Below are 24,915 nucleotides of genomic sequence, written 5' to 3'. Positions count from 1 at the left end.
ATATAGCTTTATGGAAGGGCTCAGTGGAGAGGCATACAAGTATGGAAAGATTCAGGGGGCAGATGGAAATGAACCAGGCTGCAGTTTGTCAGATGAAATAGAAACTTGCTTTAAGAGAGTTTTGATGTACTGTGATATTATACATGAAATTATAGGCATTTAACTGTGCCTAATAATAGGTTGCAGACCAGTGTGTGCCTCCTGTCCTCACTTTCTCACCATGCTAAGTGTGATGTGGAAGGCCAGGTAATGTTGTGTGGGGAGAGTGGAATGACATTGATCTATAGGTCACAGAATGACATTTAACAGGTGTGTGACCTGTTCTTTCTGCCCTGTTGGTAAAGACATCAGTGGAAAACCCATATTCTCTTCTAGAACATCAGTCAAAGTCCAGTTTGCCTCTGTTGCTATTGCTACTCTTTTCAAAACATGGAGAAATTTTTAGTAATTGTAACCACTGAGTCATAAATGCCCTTCATTTATTTCAAATGAACTTACTATTACAGACCTGTACATGTCGTTCAATAGACTAGTCCTTGATTGTCTATTAGGAATTAGTGATCCAATATTGAAAGAGTTATCCAAGACTTCTGAGTATCAAAGACATTTCTTTCAGTTAAATATAGGGTGATAACAGCATCCCAGGATCACTGTACTTCGTTCTTTCAGGTATTTAAAATGAAGATTATTTCAAGGGCACCCCCTTTTTTTTCCTACTAAAAATGAAAGGTATGTCTTTTCTGAGTTTCAAAGCATAAAGAAGGCAAGGACCACTTCCCAATTTGCAACTTCAGTATGTTTGTCCTTCAATGCTTCTTTTGTGAGCCTTAGCTGGTTTTAGAAAATGCAGAAGGCTGGCAATGGAAAGATGATAAAGGGCTAGACGGGCAGGCCAGTCCTCACTAAGCCCAGGTTTTCTCAGGAATAGCCCCCGGATATATTTAACCTACATTTAAACAACATTTAAATTCCTTCCTTTGGGAAACTGTTCAACCTCCTGCTGAAGGTATGGTTTTTGGTAAAGATTTGCTTCCTAACTATTTCTCTTCATCTTTTATTATAGATATAATTGATCCTGTGTCATAAATAGAAGAACTTTTTAATCCAACTCCTGATGTATTTACTCAATGTCCTTGATACTTATTTGTATCATTTTGGGAAAAATGAAAACAAAATCAAAACCCCTAGTCAGATTGGATTCTCTCTCTCTCTCTTTTTTTTTTTTTAAAATCTTTTTGCCCGTAGTCTCTTTGGATTCTATCTTTTGAAGGTATCTGTAGAAAGTTATGATGTTTCTTCTTCTTTATTATTTGAGCAAAGATTCTTTTATTTTAAAAATTAGGTTATGTTGGAATTAGAATGAATCCTGAATCAATGGTAGGTTGTGATTGAAGGAGAGATCAGGCATAGCCACACCCCGGGTAAATCAAACTTGGTTTACTTATCTAAACATTACAGAAGGCAGTTGGCACAGAGGGATTGGCAACTTGCTCTGATAAAAACTGAAGTATAAGTTTCTGAGTTTTTCATAAAGGGTCTCACCAGGGGAACTGAGGATTGTAAATCTGCATGAGTGAAGTCACATCAGAATTTCTGTGAGTGCAGTTCCCCTCCCAGCCTAGTACATAGAGCTGGAGATGCACTGCATGTAGTTGATCTAGACAGGTGTGGGGAATGACCTCACCTGAGCCAGGAATATCTCCTTAATCTTGCAGCTAATATAAAATATGACTATAGTGCGTGTGCGGCACAGTACACTCAGGCATGAACATGACCCTAAATTCCCACCCTCAGCCTTCTCAGGCTGACACATCTTGTTCCAAGCACTTTCTTGAAAATGGTTTTCTTTCTCTGATGCCTCTGGGAGTCATAGGAACAGGTGCTCAGATTTGCAGTGCAAAAACAACTGATGTAGACCCGAAATTGTGTGCTGTTCATGGTTCTATTACCCCTGGTGGCAATTTATTAAGTTAAATAAAACTCTAATTCGATTATGTATCAACATGGAAAAATATTGACCTACCTCCTTTTCCTGTTACAAACTTAAGGAGCGAAATTGTGTGCTGTTCATGGTTCTATTACCCCTGGTGGCAATTTATTAAGTTAAATAAAACTCTAATTGGATTATGTATCAACATGGAAAAATATTGACCTACCTCCTTTTCCTGTTACAAACTTAAGGAGTATTAAATGTTAATATTTTGAGGAAATTCAGCTTTTCTTACAACAATCTTGCAACAATGTCTAGAGAAAACAAAATTATTTTCAGACAACTGCTTGGGTGAGTAACAAAAGTTGGAGCAGGTGCTTTAGCAAAGATTTGCTAAATTGGGTTTTCCTGCTCCAGAAGGGAGCAATCTGTTCCTCCTCTCTTCCTAAAGTTATATAACCTAAAAAATTACATTTAAATTTTATAATTATTCACATTGTTCTTTAAGAAAATCACATCTTATCTTTTCTTAGACAGGCTGATCTCCTGGAACAAACCGAGTATTTTCACTCTGTACTATCACCTCCACCAGGAGAGATCCCTCATCGAAATCATATCCAAATTTTAAAGTGAACTGAAACTTTGCCTCCACTCTAAAGTTTTCCTGGTTGTCTGCACATGCAAACCCAGGGCTTCTACCTCTAGGGAGCAATTATTTTAGTTTCCTTGATTACTTTGTGAACTCCATGGGGACGAAGCTGTAAGCGACTTGACTGCAGGGATGCTACTCTATTCCTCTTTTATCCCTCCAACCTCAAGCACAGTGCTCTCTCCATATCTAGTTTCAGTGAACTTTTGATATAGGAATTGAAATATGTTTAATTGATAGGATATCTTTAATTGGTAAACTTTCATTTTGGGGGACACCTCATGTGAGCACCCTAAGAAAAATCACTACGAGTTTTACATTTAAACACTGCAGATGTAAGAGTCAGGCAAGTTCATAGGGCCCACTGAAGGCCTTGTATCGTGATTTCTTAACATTTTAGATGTTCAGTTACATTTCTTGCTGCTATTATTGCTTTTTCTTCCCATCAACTCACACAAAATGCTTGGGTTTTAAATTCCTTGAAAGCATTTTCTTACAGTTTGTCAAGTTTTTCTGAATGTACCTGGTTAGCATGGTGCCTGACAAAGAGTATTATAGGTGCTTAAAGCTGTTGTTGAAAGACATAATAAACAAACTAATTATTTTAGATAAAAATCACTTTCATTTTTTGAAATGCTTACCTCCTTGGCATTTATTTCCAATGAGTTGAGTGCAATGTCTCACTCTTTGAAAGAGATGGTGAAATGGTTCCATTTCACCTCCAGGAGCTATGCTCATAATGACCGTAGGGATACAGACTGCTAAGAATATAAAGTATAAGGCTTCGTGCAATAGGCGAGGCCACATTTAGGCCAAATGTGCCATGTGGTGTCAGAGGGGCTTATGGATGAAGCCTAGAAGTCTGAAATACCGCAGACAGGTAGGTGGTGTTGATGGTGGTGGAGGGGAGTTTCTGCTGCTCTTACTCCAGCTCAGCTCTTCCTGCCCATGGTCAGAACAGGGTTTGTGGGAGCTGCTGCAAGACCATGAGGGTCTTTGAAGCCCCTCTACTGACCCCTGACATTTGACTCTCCTTTTACCCCTGACAATGTTCCCCAAAACACGGAGCAGAGCTCTTGCGTCTATTTACCTTGTCAGTGAGGGGCCTTTAATCTACTTTAGCATGAAAAATTCATTAAGAATGTACTATTATTTTGTCAGTGAAATCCTCAAATTTTAAATTAAATCCATAGGTCTGGTTTAGCAACCGCCGTGCAAGATGGAGGAAGCAAGCTGGGGCCAATCAGCTGATGGCTTTCAACCATCTCATTCCGGGGGGCTTCCCTCCCACTGCCATGCCGACTCTGCCAACCTACCAGCTGTCAGAGACCTCTTACCAGCCCACATCAATTCCACAAGGTATGGAGCAAGACAGTCAAGGAGATTAAAATGGAACTTCCAATTGCTTGCTCTGGTGGATATTTTATATGGTGAAATCTTTCTGTGATGCTAACATGGATGGTGTTTGTATGTTAATTACAGTACATCAGGTTGTCCCCAATGCGCCTGTCACATTTCAGAAACATAGTTAATACTATGACATATCTAAATTTCTCTAAATAAACTGTGCTGCAATATAGTACTTCTGCAGTACTTTAAAACAAAACGACCTTCTTAAGTAAACGGGGGATTTACTTTTCTTCTGTTAAAATCTTACCTCTACGTTCGTACTCCAGTTTGCAACTAACTGAAGCTTTATGATGGTTAATAACTACGGTGGCAATAGAAGAAAGGTAAGTTCTAATAAAGTCACTATTTGTTAGCACATGGAGGTGAATGGGATAATGTTAAATTGTAAGACTTAATTACTTTGGATTATGAAAGATACATACTAGGCATTTGAAATTATACTATTAAACTAATAGTCAGGTGCTCTAAGAGTATATTTGATAAGAAATTTGAGACTTGCAGTCCTTACATTGGTTATTATATTGGTTAATTCTCATATTGATTAATAACATTCACTGCAAAAATAGGCTGTTGGCATTGTTAATGTGATTTTTGCGTTAATGTTCTGGGTGAGTGTGCCATCAGAGTACATAAGTAAGTTATGTGCTTGCAAATATATGCAGAGACAGATGTGCCTATATTTATTATGGGTGATTCTATGCCTGCATGTTAAGAAATGCAGTTTGAAATTAACAATTGATCTAACTGGCAGATACTGCTGATGGCTTTGGTGACTTGTGAACTTTTCACTGAACTTTCTCTGCTGGCCTACAGAGGAACTTTATGGCTGACAATCTTCTTCATTTCAGCTGTGTCGGATCCCAGCAGCACCGTTCACAGACCTCAACCTCTTCCTCCGAGCACTGGACACCAAAGCTCTATTCCTTCCAACCCAGACAGCAGCTCTGCCTACTGCCTCCCCAGCACCAGGCATGGATTTTCCAGCTATACAGACAGCTTTGTGCCTCCGTCGGGGCCCTCCAATCCCATGAACCCCGCCATTGGCAATGGCCTTTCACCTCAGGTCAGTCCCGTGTTTCTAGACAGACGATTTGCTGTATACCAGAACCAAATAGTCAATTCCCCGAGGCAGCAGTATAATGAATTGCCAAATTTAAACCATAATGTATTCTTTATATAAGCCACATGATTTTAGTTTTCTAGTTTCCTTTCTTTCCACCCTTCCTACTGGCTGCATCAGAAGTTGTAGCTTAGGCTTAAAATTCAAGTGATTTCTGTTATCACAGAGACTGTGTTTATGCTTAATTGTCAAGGCATTTATCATGTGTTATCTTCTTCACCCCTAGTTCTGGGCTTCGGTTAAGAAGCTCAGACACATTGCCATGTTTTTTTTGTTTTTGTTTTGTTTTTTGTTTTAAATGGTATTTGGTCATCTGATGGGGTTGAGGGCAAAGGCACCTCGTAAGAAAACACCAAAGCTTTGACAAAACAATTGGAGAGGAGGCAAACAAGACATGTGGAGAGAAACCCAGCTGATGACTACAGAACTCTGGAATAAATGCGTTATATATGCACAAATTAGGAGAATTACTGCTCTTTGGGAATATATAAATATTTGAATGTTGTAATTGTTTTTCTAATTTGCATTGGACTGTGAGCTTTCCTTGGGAGATCCTATTAATAAATTGCCTTGATAATTGCGTGTCAGAGGGTTGGGTAAATTTCCTACATGTGGCATCTGTCTGAGGTTGACATTATTAGCAGTTGTTTAAATACAGATCACTTGATTTTATTAGAGAGCGCTTGGCCCAGGTGGCAAGGATAGCTGCCCACTAAATTTGGAGAAATGTCACAAAGGGGTTGCAATCTATAATTGCAATCGAGAATCTCTTCAGGGCCCAGAGTGAGAGTTTTAACAGCTTTATCTTTTCTCAGCCCCTTTTTTCCTCCTGGTGGTTAGAAAAACAGAGAGAAGCTCAGAATGACATAAATGAAAAGTGAAAAGACAATTATACTCAATTACACACTAATCACCGACTATCACCGCTGTCTAAGCACCAAGAGGGCATTCTAATAGGCAGAAAATGAGATTTTAATGGCACAAAGGGTGGCCAAAATAACGACTCATATATCTTTGGCTTCTTCGTTTTCTTCAACTTGTGGTGTGTATCTTGGGAGTGGAGTTCCTGGGCTCTGCACAACGGTGATAACTCTGAGCAGCTGAAAAGTTCAAAGCCGTTCGAGTTGAAAAGAATGGATAGCAAAGGCAATGGAATAAACATTTCCGCCTAAAGGCAAAAGTTCATAAATCCTTTTTTGTAACAGTAAATGTAATTAAGTTTCATAGATTCCTATAGCACATCCTGGGATAAAAAAAAAAAAAAAAGAGGTGACTTTAAACTTCAGCTGAAAACTAACAACATGAAAACAATGAAAGTGCTTCCTACAGGACTTTAATACATTTAATTTCCAAGTACTAGCACTTGGGAATGTGATCTCGCATGAGAATCATGGATTTGTATTAATAGAGTCATCTTTAAAATGCCCAGATTCATAGCATATAAACTTCTCCCATAGTAGAGAATTAGTTATCGCTGTGATTTTTAACAGTAGTAGTTTAGGGCCATAGAAAAGATTTTTTTTTTTTTGGTGACTGGCCGATATGAGGAACTGAACCCTTGACCTTCGTGGTATAAGGCTGCTCTCTAAGCACTGATCTAACCAGCCAACTCCAAAAGCTTTTTATGAACATGATTTGGTTGAAAGTTTTAGTGAAAGTAAACTTCAACCCTTACTGCTTCTGTAAGGTGAGGTCCAGGATTCCACTTGCATTTCTTAGTACCTTACTTTATTCAATCACAATAAAAATAACACAGTCGTGTATTCTATAAGTGAAACTACTTGCTTCTTGTATTGCAAGTGTATTATCCTGTATGTTATGAGTATTATTTTGTATTATATAAATATTACGTAAATGGAATTGCTAGAACTTGATCTTCAAACTGTTAATCCTTGACTTCAAGATGCCTGGCTGTGATTCTAGAGTTGGTGGTAGAGCAGGAATCATTCCAATATCAAGCAATGGAAAATTCCACAGTAGATTTTACCCATATTTCTTTACTATATTTCACATATTGTGCTAATTCCTTACTTATTACATTGCAAACATCCCAGCTATTTTACATTTCTGCCATACATTTCAGCCTCCAGCCGCCCCAGGAACCCATGTCGTCTTAGTTTTTGAGCATCCTCAGTGAGTTAGCAACGAGACAGATCATGTGCAGTTCTTTCTTATTTCCTCAGGCAACTGGAGAACAAAAGACAGAGATGAATCAGTATCTTGCCAAAAACATTTACGAAAGGACAGAGCAGGAAAATAGGGATTAGAACTCAGATTTCTATAGCCTTTGGGATACTTATCACTTCTCAGGAATGCCTCTACATAAACAAGAGATGCCTACACTTGTTTAGGTTGTCTGGCTTTACTAAAAATATTGTAATGAAAAATTTGAAGCAATGAGACCACATCTAACAAACTGGTTTACCTGTTAACTAAAGGAGACTGAAGAAAAGGTGGTGGCCTTTAGTCAATGCTTATTATACAGAAGTGCGTGCCAATATATTGGATCATGTAATGGTAACAAGGGAACTAATGTTATGATTACCAGTTTTCTTCTTCCTCTCTGCCTAGACTCTTCTGTCTCCTCTGCCTCTGTCTGGTCATCTAATGTGCAGACAAATCGTGAGGCAGTTGGGACAAGAGTCTAGGATTCTTGGCTCGTAGTCTAGGATCTTGTCCATTATAGCATGCAGTTGAGTGAAGAGAAAGCAGGTTTCATGACAAAACAGGGGAAAGGGTTTTAGTCATATTTTAAAATAATTTGGTACAAGTTAGTTTTCTAAACTTTTGGGTTTGGATTAATTTACACTTGTTTTACTAAGTGTAATTTCCACTAATCTTTTAACTTCTCCCAATTATAAAAGCACTGCATGCTTATTGTAGAAACATGAAAAAAATTTTAAAAAGCGTTGTTACGGTAGAAAAATATTCCCTGAGGGAAACCACTATTCATAATTTTGCACGTTGCCTTTTTCCTCTTTTGGGGTCTTGTGCCATTTTAAAAAACATAATTGAGAACGTATTGTATATGACTTTGCATCTTGCCTTTTCTCTGCCTTTACATGTCATTATAGTCCTTTCCCCATCTATTAATATAAACTGAATTGGAGCTAAAGATTTTTTAGTCCTTATGGTCAATTCATTGTAGATCTGTCTTCAGTGGAGGCTATATGATATTTAAAAAATATTTGTGCGTTTTATATGACTTTTCCCCTAGTGTCATTGAAATTGATGTATTGTTTACTGTTCAAACTCAGAAATCATGAACCACTGTGGAATGGGCTTTCTAGTTTCTTGTCAAGGAATTAATGGACACCATAAGGACAGCCAAATCTTGTCTCTGTATTGTGTGTGTGTGGATGGTAGCTGTTTTTCATTTGGGGTCTCTAACATATCTGCTCCCTCAAGCAAAGATTCTTTTAAAGCTCAGAATCAGAGCCATTCACCAAATGGGCTTCATAGATGCCCTCAGTCCTTTCCTCAGGGAAGGTCTCAGCTTTATGAGGGGAAGTCACACCTGTCCAGATGGCCAGGTGGTATAGCAATGGACTGACCTCTATTTATGACAATCTGAATTTCAGAATACTGACAAAAACTTTTATAAACTTTGGTCATACCCTTCCTTGAGTTGCTGAAAGTGCCTGTGCGCTATTTAAACATTTGCAAATTTTTCTTGTTCTGATAGAATCGGCATCTCTATCTGGGGAATATTCCCATTTTACTTATGGGAATACCGAGGCCAAGGCAGCATAATCATCTAAATGACAGAGTGAGTTACTGGCAGGGTTAAGAGCCAATCTATCTCTCTTCCAGTTGTTAATAATTCTTCCATGAATGCCAAGTACACATTGCAGTTGCTGGTCTCCATCAGAGGAAGCATAATGTCCTAAGAATTTTTCCATGGGCTCTTGTGCTGATATTGGACCGATTTTCCTGCAGGCATAGTTGAATGGCTTCACCAATGGGAGGGCTGGGCTTCACATTCCATCAGAAGTTAGATCTGTCAGGGAACCTGAGGCGAGATTCTCAGTGATTGGTGAGAGGGGAGATAGGCTAAGGACCTCAAAATTTTCCACCATCTCTGAATAGCTGTCTGAACTACATACCCCTTTTAGGAGATGGGGCTTATAATGAATGACAGAACACCCTCCGGAAAAAAAAAAACAAAAAAACATTCAATTCACTCTGGCGAGAACTTTCCCCTTCCATATAGTAGCCTTCTTTTGAAATGCTGTGCTCTCTTGGTATGGGGACAATACAGAAATATGGAAATATAGACCATCTATGTCCCCTCAGTCTCTAGACAGTACATTACCAACACCTTCCAGCATGTACAGGCGGGAAAAGGAATGCTGACTTGGAATACTGAGTGCCAAGGAAATACTACTGTATGTTCAAGATGTGAGACTAATTAGCATTTGGCCCATGTTCTTCTAATTAACTTTCCTTTGCAAGAAATACTACCCTCACTGCTCCCCAACCCCCCAAACACACATAGCCAACTCCCCCAAACAAGGACAATTAAATTAACAAACTTTTATCATTTCACATTCTACCCTCATCCTACTCTACAAACCCCACAGTTCTTTGGTAACAGTTTCTAATGATTTCTTGAGTGAAATACAGTGTCAGTGGGTTACATGGTTTCTAGGAAGCTTTTCTATTGTTCTGTAGTGTATAAAAATGGGCCAACTTGGCTGCATTTAGGGTTCATCAACCATTGCAAATGATTCTTCAAATGTTTTGGGTTTGGTAAAACCTAAAACACATTTTTGCCAAGCACTTTTCCTCCTTAATTTTTCAAACTGTGTATTTTAGGGAAAATTCGATCCATATGGTTTTGATTCATTTACTCTTATATCATTGACATTTTTTTTTCCTATGGAGCCATTTGATATCTAAGAAGCTTTCTGAGCCTTTCCTACATTCATTTTAAGCATTTTCGTCCTTAAAAAGAGGAAGTCCTGTTTGCAAACTCAGAGGCCGTAAATTATGAATACCTTTCAATTCAGCAATATTTAAAAATACATTTGGTATAAGTCTGGATTATTCTGAACACATTTTATGTTTAGAGCAGATGGGCAGATTTTTAGTTTCTGGTCCTTTCAATTCAGCAATATTTAAAAATACATTTGGTATAGGTCTGGATTATTCTGAACACATTTTATGTTTAGAGCAGATGGGCAGATTTTTAGTTTCTGGTTTATGAGTGAAACCAATGTCAAAATAAGAAAATAGGCTTGAATTACAAAATTTTTTTGTTGTTTTAGAGAATGTTTAACTGTTATTAATAAATCCCCATGGTAAGAGCTATGCTCAGAGGCCTCGTTTCAAATTTTGCCCAGGACTTGGGTAAGATGTAATTGAATAACCAGTACACCTGTCCTATTTCATGGATAATCTACTGAGGAAAGAAAAAATTCTCATAAAGATTTGTGTACCAGGCTTGAAAACGCTTGAATGTTTGTTCACCACTCAGCACCTCAGGAACAAAGAGTAGGTCTGCAGAACTCATCAAGTTTATCGACCATTCATCTGTTAAGTCTGGTTGAATCATCACAACCTGGTGGGGGTGTGATATCATCTCTGAAATAGACCCAGAAAGAGCAAATACATCCTTGTACTAATGAGATTGTGGTTAATGGCAGAAGATGCCAGGATCAACTTTTGTTCTCATTCACATTTTACAAAAGAAAACCTTTAACTCAGCCACACATCTCGTTGCTTTTAAAGAACAATATTAAAATTGAGATTATTAGTGTGTAATGTATGTAAATTGCATATTCGGTGTCAGCTACGCTTATTAGGCAGTGTCTCCATTTCATGCATATACGGATTAGGCTATCCTGGTTCCATTTCAAATTAGATTTCAATTGCTCAGCACAGTTTCTTTTGACAAACATTTGTTAATCCTGAAACTTATTAAGAAGAAGCATTTAAGTGTTAATATGTGTACACAAAGCTCAGGACTGCTTTTGATTTGCTTGTCATTTTTTTGGGCCACGGTGTTAACAGTGATCGCAAATTCTTTAGCAGCAAGGCAAGATGATGGTTGTTTGTCCACGGAAGGTGTAAGGGTTTTCTACAGATAAGCGTATTGTGTGGATGGGATATAGTCATTAAAAATGGTTGCGATGGAGGCTTCTCTGTTTCATCTGTGTCAAAGAAAATCTTTTTCACCATAGCATGGTAATTCCTGCCCTTCTCTTGTGTTGCTTATACACGTAAAAGCTATAAGGTTTATGCTGGGGGTAAAGCCAGCTCTTATTTTCAAGAGAGCTATTTTTCTGGACATTTTTGGGCACACATCCGGAAGCTACTTGGTGCTAAGTCTTGCTGATAAGCCATTCGGTTTGTCCATTTCATACACAGGTTGCAAATCCTGTGCCCCCAGCCTACTTTATCATTGTGAAGAACCAGACAAGCAGGTGGCCTGCCATGAACTCATTTCCCAATGGAGGTCCTTCCTTCTCTTTACACTTTCCAGAAATCCATCTGTGGAGGAAAAAGGAGTGATTTTGATTAAAGAGATTTGTTGGGTGTCAAACAAAGCTGGGACAGAGAGACATGCCGTACAGGAGTGGCAGCCTCTCAAAGGCTCGAGCATCTTTCTGTTTCTTTTCTAAAGCAGTTCATGAGTGTATTACCAGGGCTTCACAAGCCTCACGTGTTTATGAAGGCTCGAGGATGTTTATGATCATAAACGAGCCCATTTCAGCTCCACCAGAACTACCATTGGCCATTTGCATATTTCTATTCTGCTGTATTAGGTTTTCAAGATGTTCTGCTCCTTGGTGAAAACATTGCTGTTAATCCATTTGTTGAATCCGTGCAGGCTGTAATTGACGTGGTGCCTTTGGTTTTTCTCTGCAGGCTGTGTTGCTACCCTTACAGAATATGAGGAGGGCCCTGGTTTATGTCAGAACTAGCTATGGCCTCTTGAGCGAGTTAGATTTAGAGAATCATGAGAGAAACAACTACTTGGCCAAAATTTCCTTTTTAAAGAAAAGGGGAGAGCTGCAGCCAATGACTGAATCTTACATCACATCACTGAAAAGAACCACAAGAAAACCTTTCCTGCTGAATTCAATGTTTTTGTGTTTGCTGAATTGATTTAAATAGAAACTCCGTCAGCTACATTCTCCTATACATTAGATGAGTCCAATGCAACAACCTCATGGTCTTCAGGCCCATCTGAATTCCTCTAGCCATTGAGGAGAAACATAATTGAGTGTGATTGCTTTGTCTATAACTAAGCTACTAGAATAAAAAGTTTTCCTTTGTAGTCAGGAATACACAGAAAAGCTATGCTAGATTCTAGTGTGGGGCCAATGTCCTGAATCAACCCTCTATATGTAGTTGGAATCCAATATAAAGCTTTTAATTTATTACTGCATTTGCAAAATGGCAATATCTACAGAAATCTGAATACTTGCATATTTATTCAATTAGGGGCTGAATGTATACTTTGTACTGCAGACAGAGAAGACTTGATTCAGTCATTAGCTGTGTACTATTTTTTGTTGCTTTTTTTCCCCAAGGAATCTGTCTCTGCAAAACAGTCTGTGTTTCATCAGAGGTGTGTATTTTTCAATGCATAGTGTAATATTTAAAAATTGCTCCTGACATGTAGCTTGAGTTCAGTAAACTAGAGTTTCTGAGGTTAGTGACTGCATCGTCTCTGCTGATCAATACAAAAGATGGCAAACTGGGAGACCTTTTGAGACAACCATTTTGCAGAACTACAGGGTAGTGTTTTTACATCGAAGGGAATATTTCTTCGCTGTGAAATAACTGTGAAGCTAAATCTTCAGTGCTGAACTAATGAAGGAAGCAAGCATTAGTTAAAGAAATAACTGTCCTTATTTCTTACAAAATATTAATGTCTCATTTTGGGCAGCTTGCATTTTAAAAATGTCATATTTGTTCTGAGATTTAAAAATACCCCCTCTAGAGACGATCCTCTATTTGTATGAATCCATGGGAGTAATTCCAGGTCAGTGTCAATCCTTTCATGACTCTTCCAGGCAGAATTTCTTGCTTTAGTCTTTGTTGATTACATATTACTGTATTTATACCTTGTTAAAATACATACCACACGGTATGATATTATTAGGTTTTCATTCCCCCCACCCGCCCTTTTACTATAAGCTTCTAGAGGAGTGGTACTATGTCATAACCATCTTTGAACACCCAGAAACCAAACCAAACCTCATAATAAAGGCTTGTTTCCCCAAAGCAGTCTCCTTGTAACAGTGGTTTTGGGGGAACAGTATTCTCAATGAATAATTTGGTAAAAGTCACAAATTATATACCTTTATTTTTCAGTGTTCCAGTGCACATTAGTCTACTAAAGGCTCCAACAAGTTTTGCAGTATGCAAACATGTTTAGCATTGTTTAACTCAGAGTTTTCTAATTTGACCATGGAACCCTTTTGTTGAATACCAAGCTATCAAGTTTTGAGGAACATTTCCTAGGAAATGCTGAATGATAGAAAACAAAGGTGAAGACCCAACTCATGATCCATCCATTTCTAAAATAGTTCCCTTGATTTTTTTCCATAGATGAATGTTTCTTTCTAATTAATGTCTCATTTTATTGTTTACCTCCACACATTGTCAGCTCTCTATGTAAGTACTTGTGTGTGGGAGGGGGAGGGGGCAGACTAATTTTAAAGAAGAGGCTATTAACTGCTTAATAATGTTTAGATAAGGGAGTAAAGGAAAGAAAAAGAATTCCTGTTTACTGAATTGATTACAGTGTGGGTGTAACTCATTGATCTAAAGAGAACCCCAAGGTCAAAAGCACTAGATTCCAAGACTTGTTAGTCATCCTCTGGCTGTGTGTCTTCAGATAAGTTCTTTAAACTATCTCAGCTTCCGTTTCATCTTCTTGATAATCCTGGAAGATCTTAAATAAGAATTGACCTATAGAGATGTGTTGGGGAGCACAGTCCTGGGGAAATCTAAATGCTCTTTGATAGAGTAATACTACTATTACAACAGGTCTTTCATTATTGTTTACTGAAAAATATCATGTGAACCTCTGAGAAAAAGCAGACTTTTGCTTTTCCCTGACCAAAAAAGCATGTGTGAAAACTGAGTGACATTGAAGAAAAGGTAGTTTCTCTGTCGACTGGAATATTTTCAAGTATTTCACTCAGGCATTTTAAAGAACTAAGGACTCATTCTGATCTAGATTCAGAATTCAGTAGTTATAATACTCTAGATAAGGTAATAAAGCATGTGTGAAAACTGAGTGACATTGAAGAAAAGGTAGTTTCTCTGTCGACTGGAATATTTTCAAGTATTTCACTCAGGCATTTTAAAGCACTAAGGACTCATTCTGATCTAGATTCAGAATTCAGTAGTTATAATACTCTAGATAAGGTAATCTTAGAAATATAATGTACTAGAATTGGTTTTGTTTGAGTGATTCAGATTGCAATAACATGAGAACCCACTACAACAAAAATGAGAGCCAATGATCCTTCAGTCCATGGGGCTAGGAGTGCAGAGGGGAGAAGGTGGTCCTATTGTTTCCCTTTTTTTATTCTTGTTTTGACTTACTGAAAAATGACATGGACATAAACACATTTAAAAAAAATATACAGTCCATCTTCTATAATGCTAGATCCTGGATAAACTGGGTAAAGCACGACACTTACCTCCAAGGCCAGGGAATCTGATGCAGAGCAATGCTTCTCTCACCTGCAGAGGATAAAGGTAATTTAAACAACAGGTACAAGAGAAAGGTTTTGGAAAGTAAGCAACAATCTAAATAAGTAATTTGGAGTTAACCAATTGGAAAGCACTATTTCAATCACTGGATTACAAAGATTTTATTTCGTTAAGATCTGCAGGAGCAGACAATTTCTGTAGATCAAAGAACTATGTAAGTGACTTCACTGTGGACCTTGTACGTTGCCAGCCCACATCAAGTTGCCTGTGCAACAGGAGACATAACCACTGCCCAATTTAAGACCAGGAACACAAATAAGTTTTTAGGTGGAAAAGAGAACACAACATCATTATTGTTTCAGTGTCTCTGGAATTGGGTATGAGAGGGAATTAAAGGTAGATAAGATTTGAGCTTAGCAGCATAGTAGCTTCTGATTCCTAGAAGGCTGTTCTCAGATATTGTCTCATATTTGTAGCATTGCTACAAGTTTCATGCATCTTAAACGAATGCTTATTCTGTCTTACCACAAATTCCACTGTTCCTGGTGAAACAGACCAGAAAGTAATTTCTAAAGAGTACATTCATTCTTAGACTTTTCTGAGACTTTCCTCCACTTTCCCATGGCTAACAGAAATATTTCTCCTGATATGTACTCATCAATATCATACTTAAGTCAGTTTCACATGGTCTTCTCAGGTAGTTCTTTTCTTGAACTTAAGCACATACCTTCATTCACCTGAAGAGAAGGGCAGGGAGGCTTCTCTTATATAGTCTTCAGGCAGTTGCTAGATAGAGTCTTGCGACATTGACTTTGGGGAAAGTAATTTCTAAAGAGTACATTCATTCTTAGACTTTTCTGAGACTTTCCTCCACTTTCCCATGGTTAACAGAAATATTTCTCCTGATATGTACTCATCAATATCGTACTTAAGTCAGTTTCACATGGTCTTCTCAGGTAGTTCTTTTCTTGAACTTAAGCACATACCTTCATTCACCTGAAGAGAAGGGCAGGGAGGCTTCTCTTATATAGTCTTCAGGCAGTTGCTAGATAGAGTCTTGCGACATTGACTTTGGGGAGCCACAGAAGTATTTGCCTACATCATACATGGAAGAAAGAATAAACGTCCTTGTTGAGCTGGGCCATTATTTTCCTTCTTTAGTGGGTCAAAATGTCTGTCCTCTGCATTGTTAGGGTGTTGGGTGGAAGGGAAAATTTTAGGGAAACGAGAATATAGTATAGTCCAACATCTCTGCTTGGCAGGGCCAACGTTGAAGCTCTTCTTACTAAAAGGCAGTGTAATTTTCTAGTTTATTATAAGTTATTTGTGATTTTCAGGCAGAACAGAGTAGTTAAGCTTCAGCAAGGTTAGCATTTATGAATTTTTATTTAGGGTGAATCAGTTCTTTATTTCCTCAAATGCAGGTTTAGTTTATGGGCAATTAGAGGGAAATTTTTAAATGTCATCTCATTGAAGTATTGTGGGATGTCCAAGCATAGTGCTTTTCTTTTTCTGTATTTAGAATCCCAAGTCCCAAAGAGTCAATTAATATTTAGCAAATGTGTCCTGAAGTAGCCATGATATGAAACCAAGATATATGTTGATTATTTTACAGTCGTGTTCTTTGACAGCTTTTTGAAATGATGATAGGTTTGAGAGCACATCCTTTCAAGGGCTACTGTGGTTGTGAGAAATTTCCTGCAATGAGAACAGTTAACAGAAGGTAATGTCATTCCTTCCAGAAAGTGTTTGAGACTCTCTGTGTTAAGTGATGAATGAGGGTATCTGACCCACATCTGTTTTACATTAGAATGGAACATTGCCCTGACATCCTTAGGAGCATTTGTCAAGATTCCCTGGACAGAGCTTCTGTAAATTACATGCTGCAAATGTGTCAGGGTCAGATAAGAGGATACCATTAACTCCCCTAAGTTTACTCAGGGCTCTGTCAGTCCATCTTAATAGGCTAACGGCCAACGATTTTCCTTGAACCGTTTTGTTATATTTTTCATTCATAGAAGGAAAAAATATGTATGCTATACCTCCCCGATATTGCACATGTTCTTTTCTCATAAATCATATTAATTGTAGACATGGTCACAAAGCATATTAAATGCAGGCATGCGTAAATGAATTAAAACATATGAGAATTTTATTATGCTCATGGTGGGTTTAACATAGTCAAATACCAACTGTATTAACTGGCATACTTTTTCATTTAGGTGGAATGAACTTTTTCTTAATGGGCTTTATTTTATTGATAATAGATGGACATGATATGATTGTTCATCATTGGCTAAAACTATATATATATTCATATACAATGTATAGTGTATACTTATATATAGTGTGTGTATATATATATACACACTTGTGTAGTGTGTGTATATATATATATATATATATATACACACACTACACAAGTGTGTATATATATATACACACACTTGTGTAGAGTGTACACACACACACACACACACACACACACCTCTTGCAAATTCTTGCTAATTCCTTGCCTAGATTTATATTTTAATCAGTTTCTAAAGAATATTGCTATCAATTTAACAGCTTAGCTCTATTGAGAAATAGGTATTCTAAAGAATGGATGAAAGTTATTTCAGTAATTGGTCACAGGACCAGAGATGAAAGCATATATACAGCCTTTAGAGTTTAACTGAGACAATACTGACTACACTATTCACAAAAAAACCTTGGAAATATATGCAGCATATGAACTACACTTGTCTGGCACTGACACTCTTTTACCATGCATTAAACATAGCTACTTGTAAAGTGTGAGCTAAGGTTAAAATAAAGAGTAAGGCCATATTTAGCTGGGCATTTTACATGTACCCGTCTTCTATCTGGTTAGGTAAAAGTTGACTGTGCCCTTTCCATAACTCTCAGGATGGGTGAGAAGGTCACCATACATACCTTAAGAGAAACTTCTGCCTTCAGGCAACTTCCCTCTTACAGCTTTCAAACAGACAGGACCAAAAATCTAATTATTTAGATGCTAATCAACTGCAGGATAATTCCTAAGGCATTTGAATCTGAAGACAAGATTTTCAGGAAAGTCTCCATTGTTTAAATTTAGGCTTTTCAGTCTCAAAGATAGACATTGAAATTTAACCATTAGATGGCTCCAATAACACCCTTATTGGCAAAAAACATTTGGATAAATATTTGAATATTTTTGTTTGGTTTTGGAAATGAATTATATCTAAGTAAAAAAAATATGCAGGCTATAGACTTCTGGAGAGAAGAAGGCTAAAAAAACTCCTTTTATAGCAAAAATCATTTTTAAAAAAGCAACTAAACTTATCTTATTAAATCTTAAATCAGAAGAACATCTGATTTCTTAAGAACAACAAAGAAAGTAAAGATATAAACCAGTACTCCACTAAGGAAAAAAAGAAGTGCCTAGATGTGCACCATAATTTGCTAAATCATTTTAGATTCCTGATAAGCTCTGAGCACTTTCAACTGACAGCAAAACCCTAAAGCTTGTGCCAAGACAAATATTTTCCAGACACATCGTTTTAAATGTAAATCTTAATTTGGCCCATAGTTTTTATATTTTATATTTAATCTCACAATAGGAAAACTCAAGAGAAAAACGGCATGAAGCAATTGTAAAGAGTTAGTTTTTCCTGAACCATATAATCTTCCAATCAAGATATAAACAACCTACTTGGAATTCTGAAACTTGAGAATGAGTTTAAAGGGATCTTCAGAAAACATCTCTAATAATGCAAACGATGGAGAAACTGGAGGAAGAAGTGTTGGCACAAGATTCTAAGGCTTCAAACTTATTTTTAAAGATTATTGATAAAATAATTTAGAAATAGTGTCTAGAAAACATTTTGGAGGTAACAATACAGAAATTTGCTACTAGACTTTTTGAGATGCCTCACCTAAGAATTTTACACAACTGAAAGTAAAAAGCAAGAGCTTCCCTCAATCCCTTTTCTGATGGGACAGAACAGAAATCTTTACTGAAGGAAAACTCTTTCTGGTCATTGCGACTCCTGGATTTATCTGGCATTTAATGAGAATGTGGTTGGTGTTCAGGAGACATAACTGAGTAGTCTTGAATTTGTTTCTTTTCCTTTGAAATTGTTTGTGAAAAACAGGCAATTGTATTCCCTCCCACCCCCAATTTTTTTTTTAAAAGGCAAAAAATGCCAGTCCCATAGCAGAATTAGCTTACTAATGGTTTAGAAAGGGGGAAAATCCACTTTGCAAAAAATAAAGATTTTATTTTAGGCTTTGAATTACTAATTGCTGTAGGAAAAGCATGTATAAAAAAATTGTGACAATAGTCCTAAAGAGAAAATATGACTGGAAGACATTCCATAACCATATTGGGGGAGTTCTAAGAAGTTCATTTACCAATCTTTGCACACAGAAAGAAACTTCCATAGCTTCCCTTAGACCACATGAAACACCAAATAGCTTTTAAAGAAACATACATAAAAGTGTAATGGGACTCTTCCACAGAGATTTGAGGTTTTAAATTATGTTAGGGGAAAGTAATGCATTTTCTATTGATATATTCCCCTTTTTCCCCTAACAGATCTTCTATTTAATTTTTAAATGACAGGTTATTAAAATTGTGTATATTTCTCGAGTTTTCTCAATGTGAATGAAATGAAATAAATCACATTATAGTTATTTATTAATGTGAATTCCAGATCAAGCATAGGAAAATCTTACTGCCTCATTCCTCATCCTTGTATAATTCTTGAGATCATGATTGTAATATGTGACTATTACAGTCGACGTAATTTTGTAGGAAATTTTTCAGGAAAGTCAAAGGGGCCAAAGATAACCGTCTCTGGTCCTGTTTATTCCCTTACATCAGTCACTGCAAATATTGGGTTGCTGAGCTTAGAGCTATTGCTAAAGCAGGAGCCCTTCCTGGCCTCCTGAGTGTGACATTGGCAATACTGACAGGAACACCCAACAAGCCTCCTTCCTATTTGGGTCACCTTCTGGGATGTCTTAAAGGCACTCTGCCCTGGAATTTTTGAGGAAATATCTTTCTATTGCCCTGGAATATGCCCCTGCAGACAGTACTGTATCCTCTCTATCCTCCAATAGCTATATTTTAAGGTCTTACAGTAAAATCCTGTCCTAAAGAATTTTCTAATGCAGCAACTACAAAAAGTTGCTATGTGAATAATGTCATAAGATGGTTTTTTTTGCTATAGGAAGGATTGGTTTCTTCTCTCTTAAAATTCTTCATTTTTTTCCCTCCCCATAAACAAAGTTATTGCTGCCTTCAAAGTTATGTAAACAAGAAATGTATGGCAGGGGATTAAAAAAATGTTTATCACAAAAATGTACATATAGCTCATGGAAGAGTGTGCATGTTTTGAATAAAATTCTGCTCTGAGCTCTGCAACTATAACTATACATAGAGTATTCCATTTCTCCCTTAAAGTGACATACCATTTACTGAGTTTCAAATAGGTATCTTCATGAAGGACACTATTAATTTAAAATATATTCTCTTTTTATCCAGTGCCATTGGATATCTGCCTCTCAAGTACTGATACAGTTACAAAATTGCTTTTTCTAAGTGCTTGTTTGTTTACTTAACACAGGTTATTTACAGGAAAAGGTTTGCCCTATGTCTTTACCCCCTTTCATTAAAAAAATTACAGTTTTCATATTTTTATTTTTTCTGTCCATTCTTTCTCACTGGGCCAGCACACAAAGATATTCTCCTGATTTGAAAAGAATGTGTTTGGCCCCAAAGAAGCTCTATTTTAAAGATTCTTTTTTTTCTAATAGACATGCTTACTTTGGGCTAAAATAAAATACGTAATAAATTAGTATATCAATGGAAGTTTATACATTTTCCAAGTATATACTGTAAAATAGTTTGTGTGAACTCGTGAAAGGCAAAAAAGAAGAAAAAATCTATGTGGGTGGAAGAACATCCAGGAAATAATTTAAACACATTCTTGGATATGTCCAGGTTTTTAAAATGAGGAAATAAAGAAATTAACTTACTATAGGAAACTCGTGAAAGGCAAAAAAGAAGAAAAAATCTATGTGGGTGGAAGAACATCCAGGAAATAATTTAAAAACATTCTTGGATATGTCCAGGTTTTTAAAATGAGGAAATAAAGAAATTAACTTACTATAGGACCTTATGAGAACCCACGTTCTAGTCACTTTCCATCTTCCTGGGGTTGTAAATCCTATAAATTATTTTGTTACTTTCATTTTCCCCCAATCCCCAATAAAACAAAACCATGCTCTGTCACAAATGATTATTTTTTAGAATATAACTGATTTTTAGAGATTTTTAAAAAAGATATTTTACTACATATCTCAAGGAAATTTAGATCCTTGGGATGTCTTTCAAAATTTGGGTATTACTGTGTTGTTTTACCCATACTGGATCACCTTCCCACCTTCCCACCTTCCCACCTTCCCATGTGCATATGTGCATACGTACACAATAACCCAAACAAAAAGGAGATGAAATGGAAAATAGGGTCTATGGAGAAAGGAGGGGAGATGAGTGGCCTGATAAAACCACAGAAGGTGGTGAACAGATTTTCTCTCTCTCTGCTTTTTTTTTTGTCTCTTGGGGCTAATTGAAGATGGATAAGTTTAAAGCCTTCGTTCGAGAAGATTTTCTTTAGCTATAGGGATTATGCAAACCCTTCCCATAGGGAATTATGGGATCCTTGTTTTTGGAATCTGAGTCAGGGTGCTTTCTGGAATGCAAGACTGGTCCTCCTCTCCCCATGCCCCTGGCTTGCTGGAAGCCCCAGATCTGGTATTCTAAGGGTTTTGCCTGAATTACTTCCGAGTGAGAGGTGCTTTGCAGCTAGCATCAGGGCCTGTAATGAGGGCTTGATTTTTCATTTCTGCCCTCTCCTCTTGCTCTTACTTATACACTTTCATCTCCATAGCTTCAAGTTTCCTAAAAGAAAACAGGGCTATTACTGAAATATTGTGCAACTGCAGGACACTGCATTTAAATACTGTGCAAATAGGTGTGTTTTCTGGGGGCTCTTCACCCTGCAGTAGATTTCTTCTGTGATTGTTTTTGATCCCTGCTACGGAATGGAGGTTGAGAAAAAACACTTCCTTTCTTGTGTGGCAGTTTTCCAGCTGCAAAATTAATTATCCACTTACTTCCATCATGAGATGCTGTAAAGGTCAATGAGCTTAGTTTGTGAAACACTTCACCATGCTGATCTGAAAGTTCTGTTATCTTTTCTTTTTTTTAAGTTTTCTTTTTCTTTTTTTTTTGTCCTGTTTTGTGACCGGTAAGGGGATCACAACCCTTGGCTTGGTGTCGCCCGCACTGCGCTTAGCCAGTGAGCGCACCGGCCATGCCTATATAGGATCCTTTTAAAGTTTTCTTATTCTCTAGGGTTATTTACCAAACAGAACTTTTTAGAACATGTTTGCATTTAGGCTTGTGTTTCCTTTTAATGTTTCTTCTGTATAAAATGTTGATTTAGAGAAGAAATGAAAGGACAGGTAATAGAGAGAGTTATTTGGAGAATCTTTTATCATTCATTCATTCATTCATTCAACATCTAATTTGTGCCAAGTGCTGTTTTAGGTGCTGAGATATAAAAACGAGTAAGTGACTCCTCTCATAGCTTCCACAAGTCAAAGTAGGTGCCAAATTAATGGTTATGTAGTGGGAGGAACAAGTAGCACAGATGAATATCAGGGAGGGAGTAATTATTTCTAGTAACTGAAGGACGGGCGAGATGAGGAGCTTTCATGAGAGGGAACACTGAAAAAAGGCAGAGTTCTCAAAATACATGGAAAAAAAAGACTTGAATTCATTTCACATTTTTTTTTATATAAGTGAATGCCTGTTTAAAATCACCTGTGAAACTTTTAGATGTAATATATGATGAGACATTTTTCTATAGGAACAGAAATAATTTCTCCCTCTCTCCATCCCGTTTTTTCCCTCCTTTGGAATTCCAGTCTGATTTTATCACTGGGGACATAGTGTAATCTCTCCCCCTCTCTCTCTTCCTCCTCCTCTTCCTTTTCTTTTCCCTTCCCCTTTCCCTTTTCTGAAACTGCAGTCAGATGTTATCATGGGGCATGATGTAATATCTCTGCCACCTTGAATTGAGGTCACAGTCTTCTGGACAGCTCTTTAATAGATTACCAAAGAAAAAATTGGACTTTCAAGTTATTCTTTCAGCTTTGGCTATGATCTGGTCCTCCCTGCATTTTAACTTATTCCCAATTTGCCTGTTTATTTTAGGTAATGGGACTCCTGACCAACCATGGTGGGGTACCTCATCAGCCCCAGACCGATTATGCGCTCTCTCCTCTCACTGGGGGCCTCGAACCTACCACCACGGTGTCGGCCAGCTGCAGTCAGAGACTAGACCATATGAAGAGCTTGGATAGTCTGCCAACATCTCAGTCATATTGTCCACCTACCTATAGCACCACGGGCTACAGTATGGACCCTGTTACAGGCTACCAATATGGGCAGTACGGACAAAGTAAGCCTTGGACTTTCTAGGGGACAATTAGTTTTGGAAAAAAGATAAATTCTACTCTTGCTTCAGAAAGGAGAGTAAAAAGCACGATTAAGCCTTACATCCCAGCATTACTATTGTGGCCAAGCCAGCTAATTGTTCCAGCAAGGTCTCCCTTATATAATTATTTTCTTAACTGATGTCAACAACATCTTGCAGTCATTAATTGCTGAGACGTGAAAACTGATTGCCTCTAAGTGAAACACAAGGGTTGGCCAAAATGAAACAACCTCTAGCATTAGAAACACATGTTCTTAATGAGGTCAGCTTTTAAGGATTATATAGGGTATAATCCCAGTGACACAGAGTTGTGTCAAACTTGTTTTAGGAATAAAAATATTAGTCTTCATCCTTTGATAGCATGGTATTAAATATGACATCGTCAGCCTGTAGCTGATGTTACTTCTGATGGTGAATTGTCTCAGCATAACCTAAAAAGCTCCCTGTGTCAAACTTGTTTTAGGAATAAAAATATTAGTCTTCATCCTTTGATAGCATGGTATTAAATATGACATTGTCAGCCTGTAGCTGATGTTACTTCTGATGGTGAATTGTCTCAGCATAACCTAAAAAGCTCCGTGTGTTTCCTTACAGGTGCCTTTCATTATCTCAAGCCAGATATCGCATAAGTGAACTGTCCACTTGGAGCTAAAACTGGCCTCGTTTCCGGTCTCCACAGCCTAGATATGAAGAATCTTCTCAGAAATAAAAAGAAAAAAAGTCACCTTTTTAGGGAGCAGTCCCAACAGGAGTCAAATGAGAGTGATTGATTTTCTTTCTCCAGTAGTTGGTTTCTAATTCTTTCAAACATGTTGGACGAAAGCAATGAAAAAGAGGAAGACCTGGAGCAATTAAATACAAAAGCAACATTTTAAGGCAATGGTTTAACATGGCCACATATCAAAATATCCCAACTCTTTAGTGCTGATGATCAAGGACCTAAAACATTCCATTTGTGTGAGTGTATCTGAGATTTACCTGGACTGGTTTGGGCAAGCAGAATGTTCTAAAATATAGTAGGGGAATACTCTGAAGTATAATATGTTGGATGTCCATTGCTTACACTTCCACAACTTTAAAACTGCTCACTTAATGAAGCAGGCATGGAGGAATCCTAGACTTTGACACACTGGAAATTGACATAAAAATAAATGCCACCATAGTTAGGAAGCTAGACTAGATGTAAAGGACCTCCCACATAAATTATTTGTTATCATATTCTCACTTGTATCCTACTTGTTAATAAATGTCCTGGACACATCTTGCTAACAGGATATGGGATAACAGGAAGAAAAGCTTATTTCCTTTTCCGGTGCAGGGAGAGGTATGTGACATCTTCCCAATTCATGTTCATTTGGAAGCCAGTCTGGGCAGGGAGAAGTGACACGCATTCACATATCTGCTTATCAGTGTGCAATACTGTGTACCTCATGGATGCTTTGGCAGTGGCCATGGCGATGTAAACAACAGAACTACATATTTGCAGGTGCTTTTATTTCTGCAGCCCGTAATTCATTGTGGTGCGACGCAGTGAAGTTTGCCATTTGCTGGACAACCGACACCTGGCTTGCTC

At 37.5% G+C, this 24,915-nt stretch overlaps 1 protein-coding gene across 4 annotated transcripts in view; it reads left to right on the top strand.

Moving 5' to 3' along the window:
- The window catches only part of PAX3 (paired box 3), a 94,460-nt gene that overhangs the window by 66,883 nt on the left and 2,662 nt on the right, over positions 1 to 24,915 (top strand). Inside the window, exons 6-9 of one of the 4 annotated variants that reach the window (XM_008593576.1) lie at positions 3,773 to 3,938; positions 4,838 to 5,052; positions 23,060 to 23,306; positions 23,937 to 24,062. In XM_008593576.1, the coding sequence (XP_008591798.1) occupies positions 3,773 to 3,938; positions 4,838 to 5,052; positions 23,060 to 23,306; positions 23,937 to 23,971 (663 nt within the window). In that variant the 3' untranslated portion in view covers positions 23,972 to 24,062. Of the gene's footprint in view, positions 1 to 3,772; positions 3,939 to 4,837; positions 5,053 to 23,059; positions 23,307 to 23,936; positions 24,063 to 24,915 lie in introns of those variants that run through there. The other 3 variants (XM_008593582.1, XM_008593591.1, XM_008593586.1) reach the window with 3 other exon arrangements.

The sequence above is a fragment of the Galeopterus variegatus genome, unplaced genomic scaffold, assembly GCF_000696425.1.
Source record: "Galeopterus variegatus unplaced genomic scaffold, G_variegatus-3.0.2 Scaffold160, whole genome shotgun sequence".
In the NCBI taxonomy this organism is placed as follows: domain Eukaryota; kingdom Metazoa; phylum Chordata; class Mammalia; order Dermoptera; family Cynocephalidae; genus Galeopterus; species Galeopterus variegatus.
The sequence above is the reverse complement of the archived record's forward strand: the minus strand, read 5'-3'. Positions and strand labels throughout refer to the sequence as shown.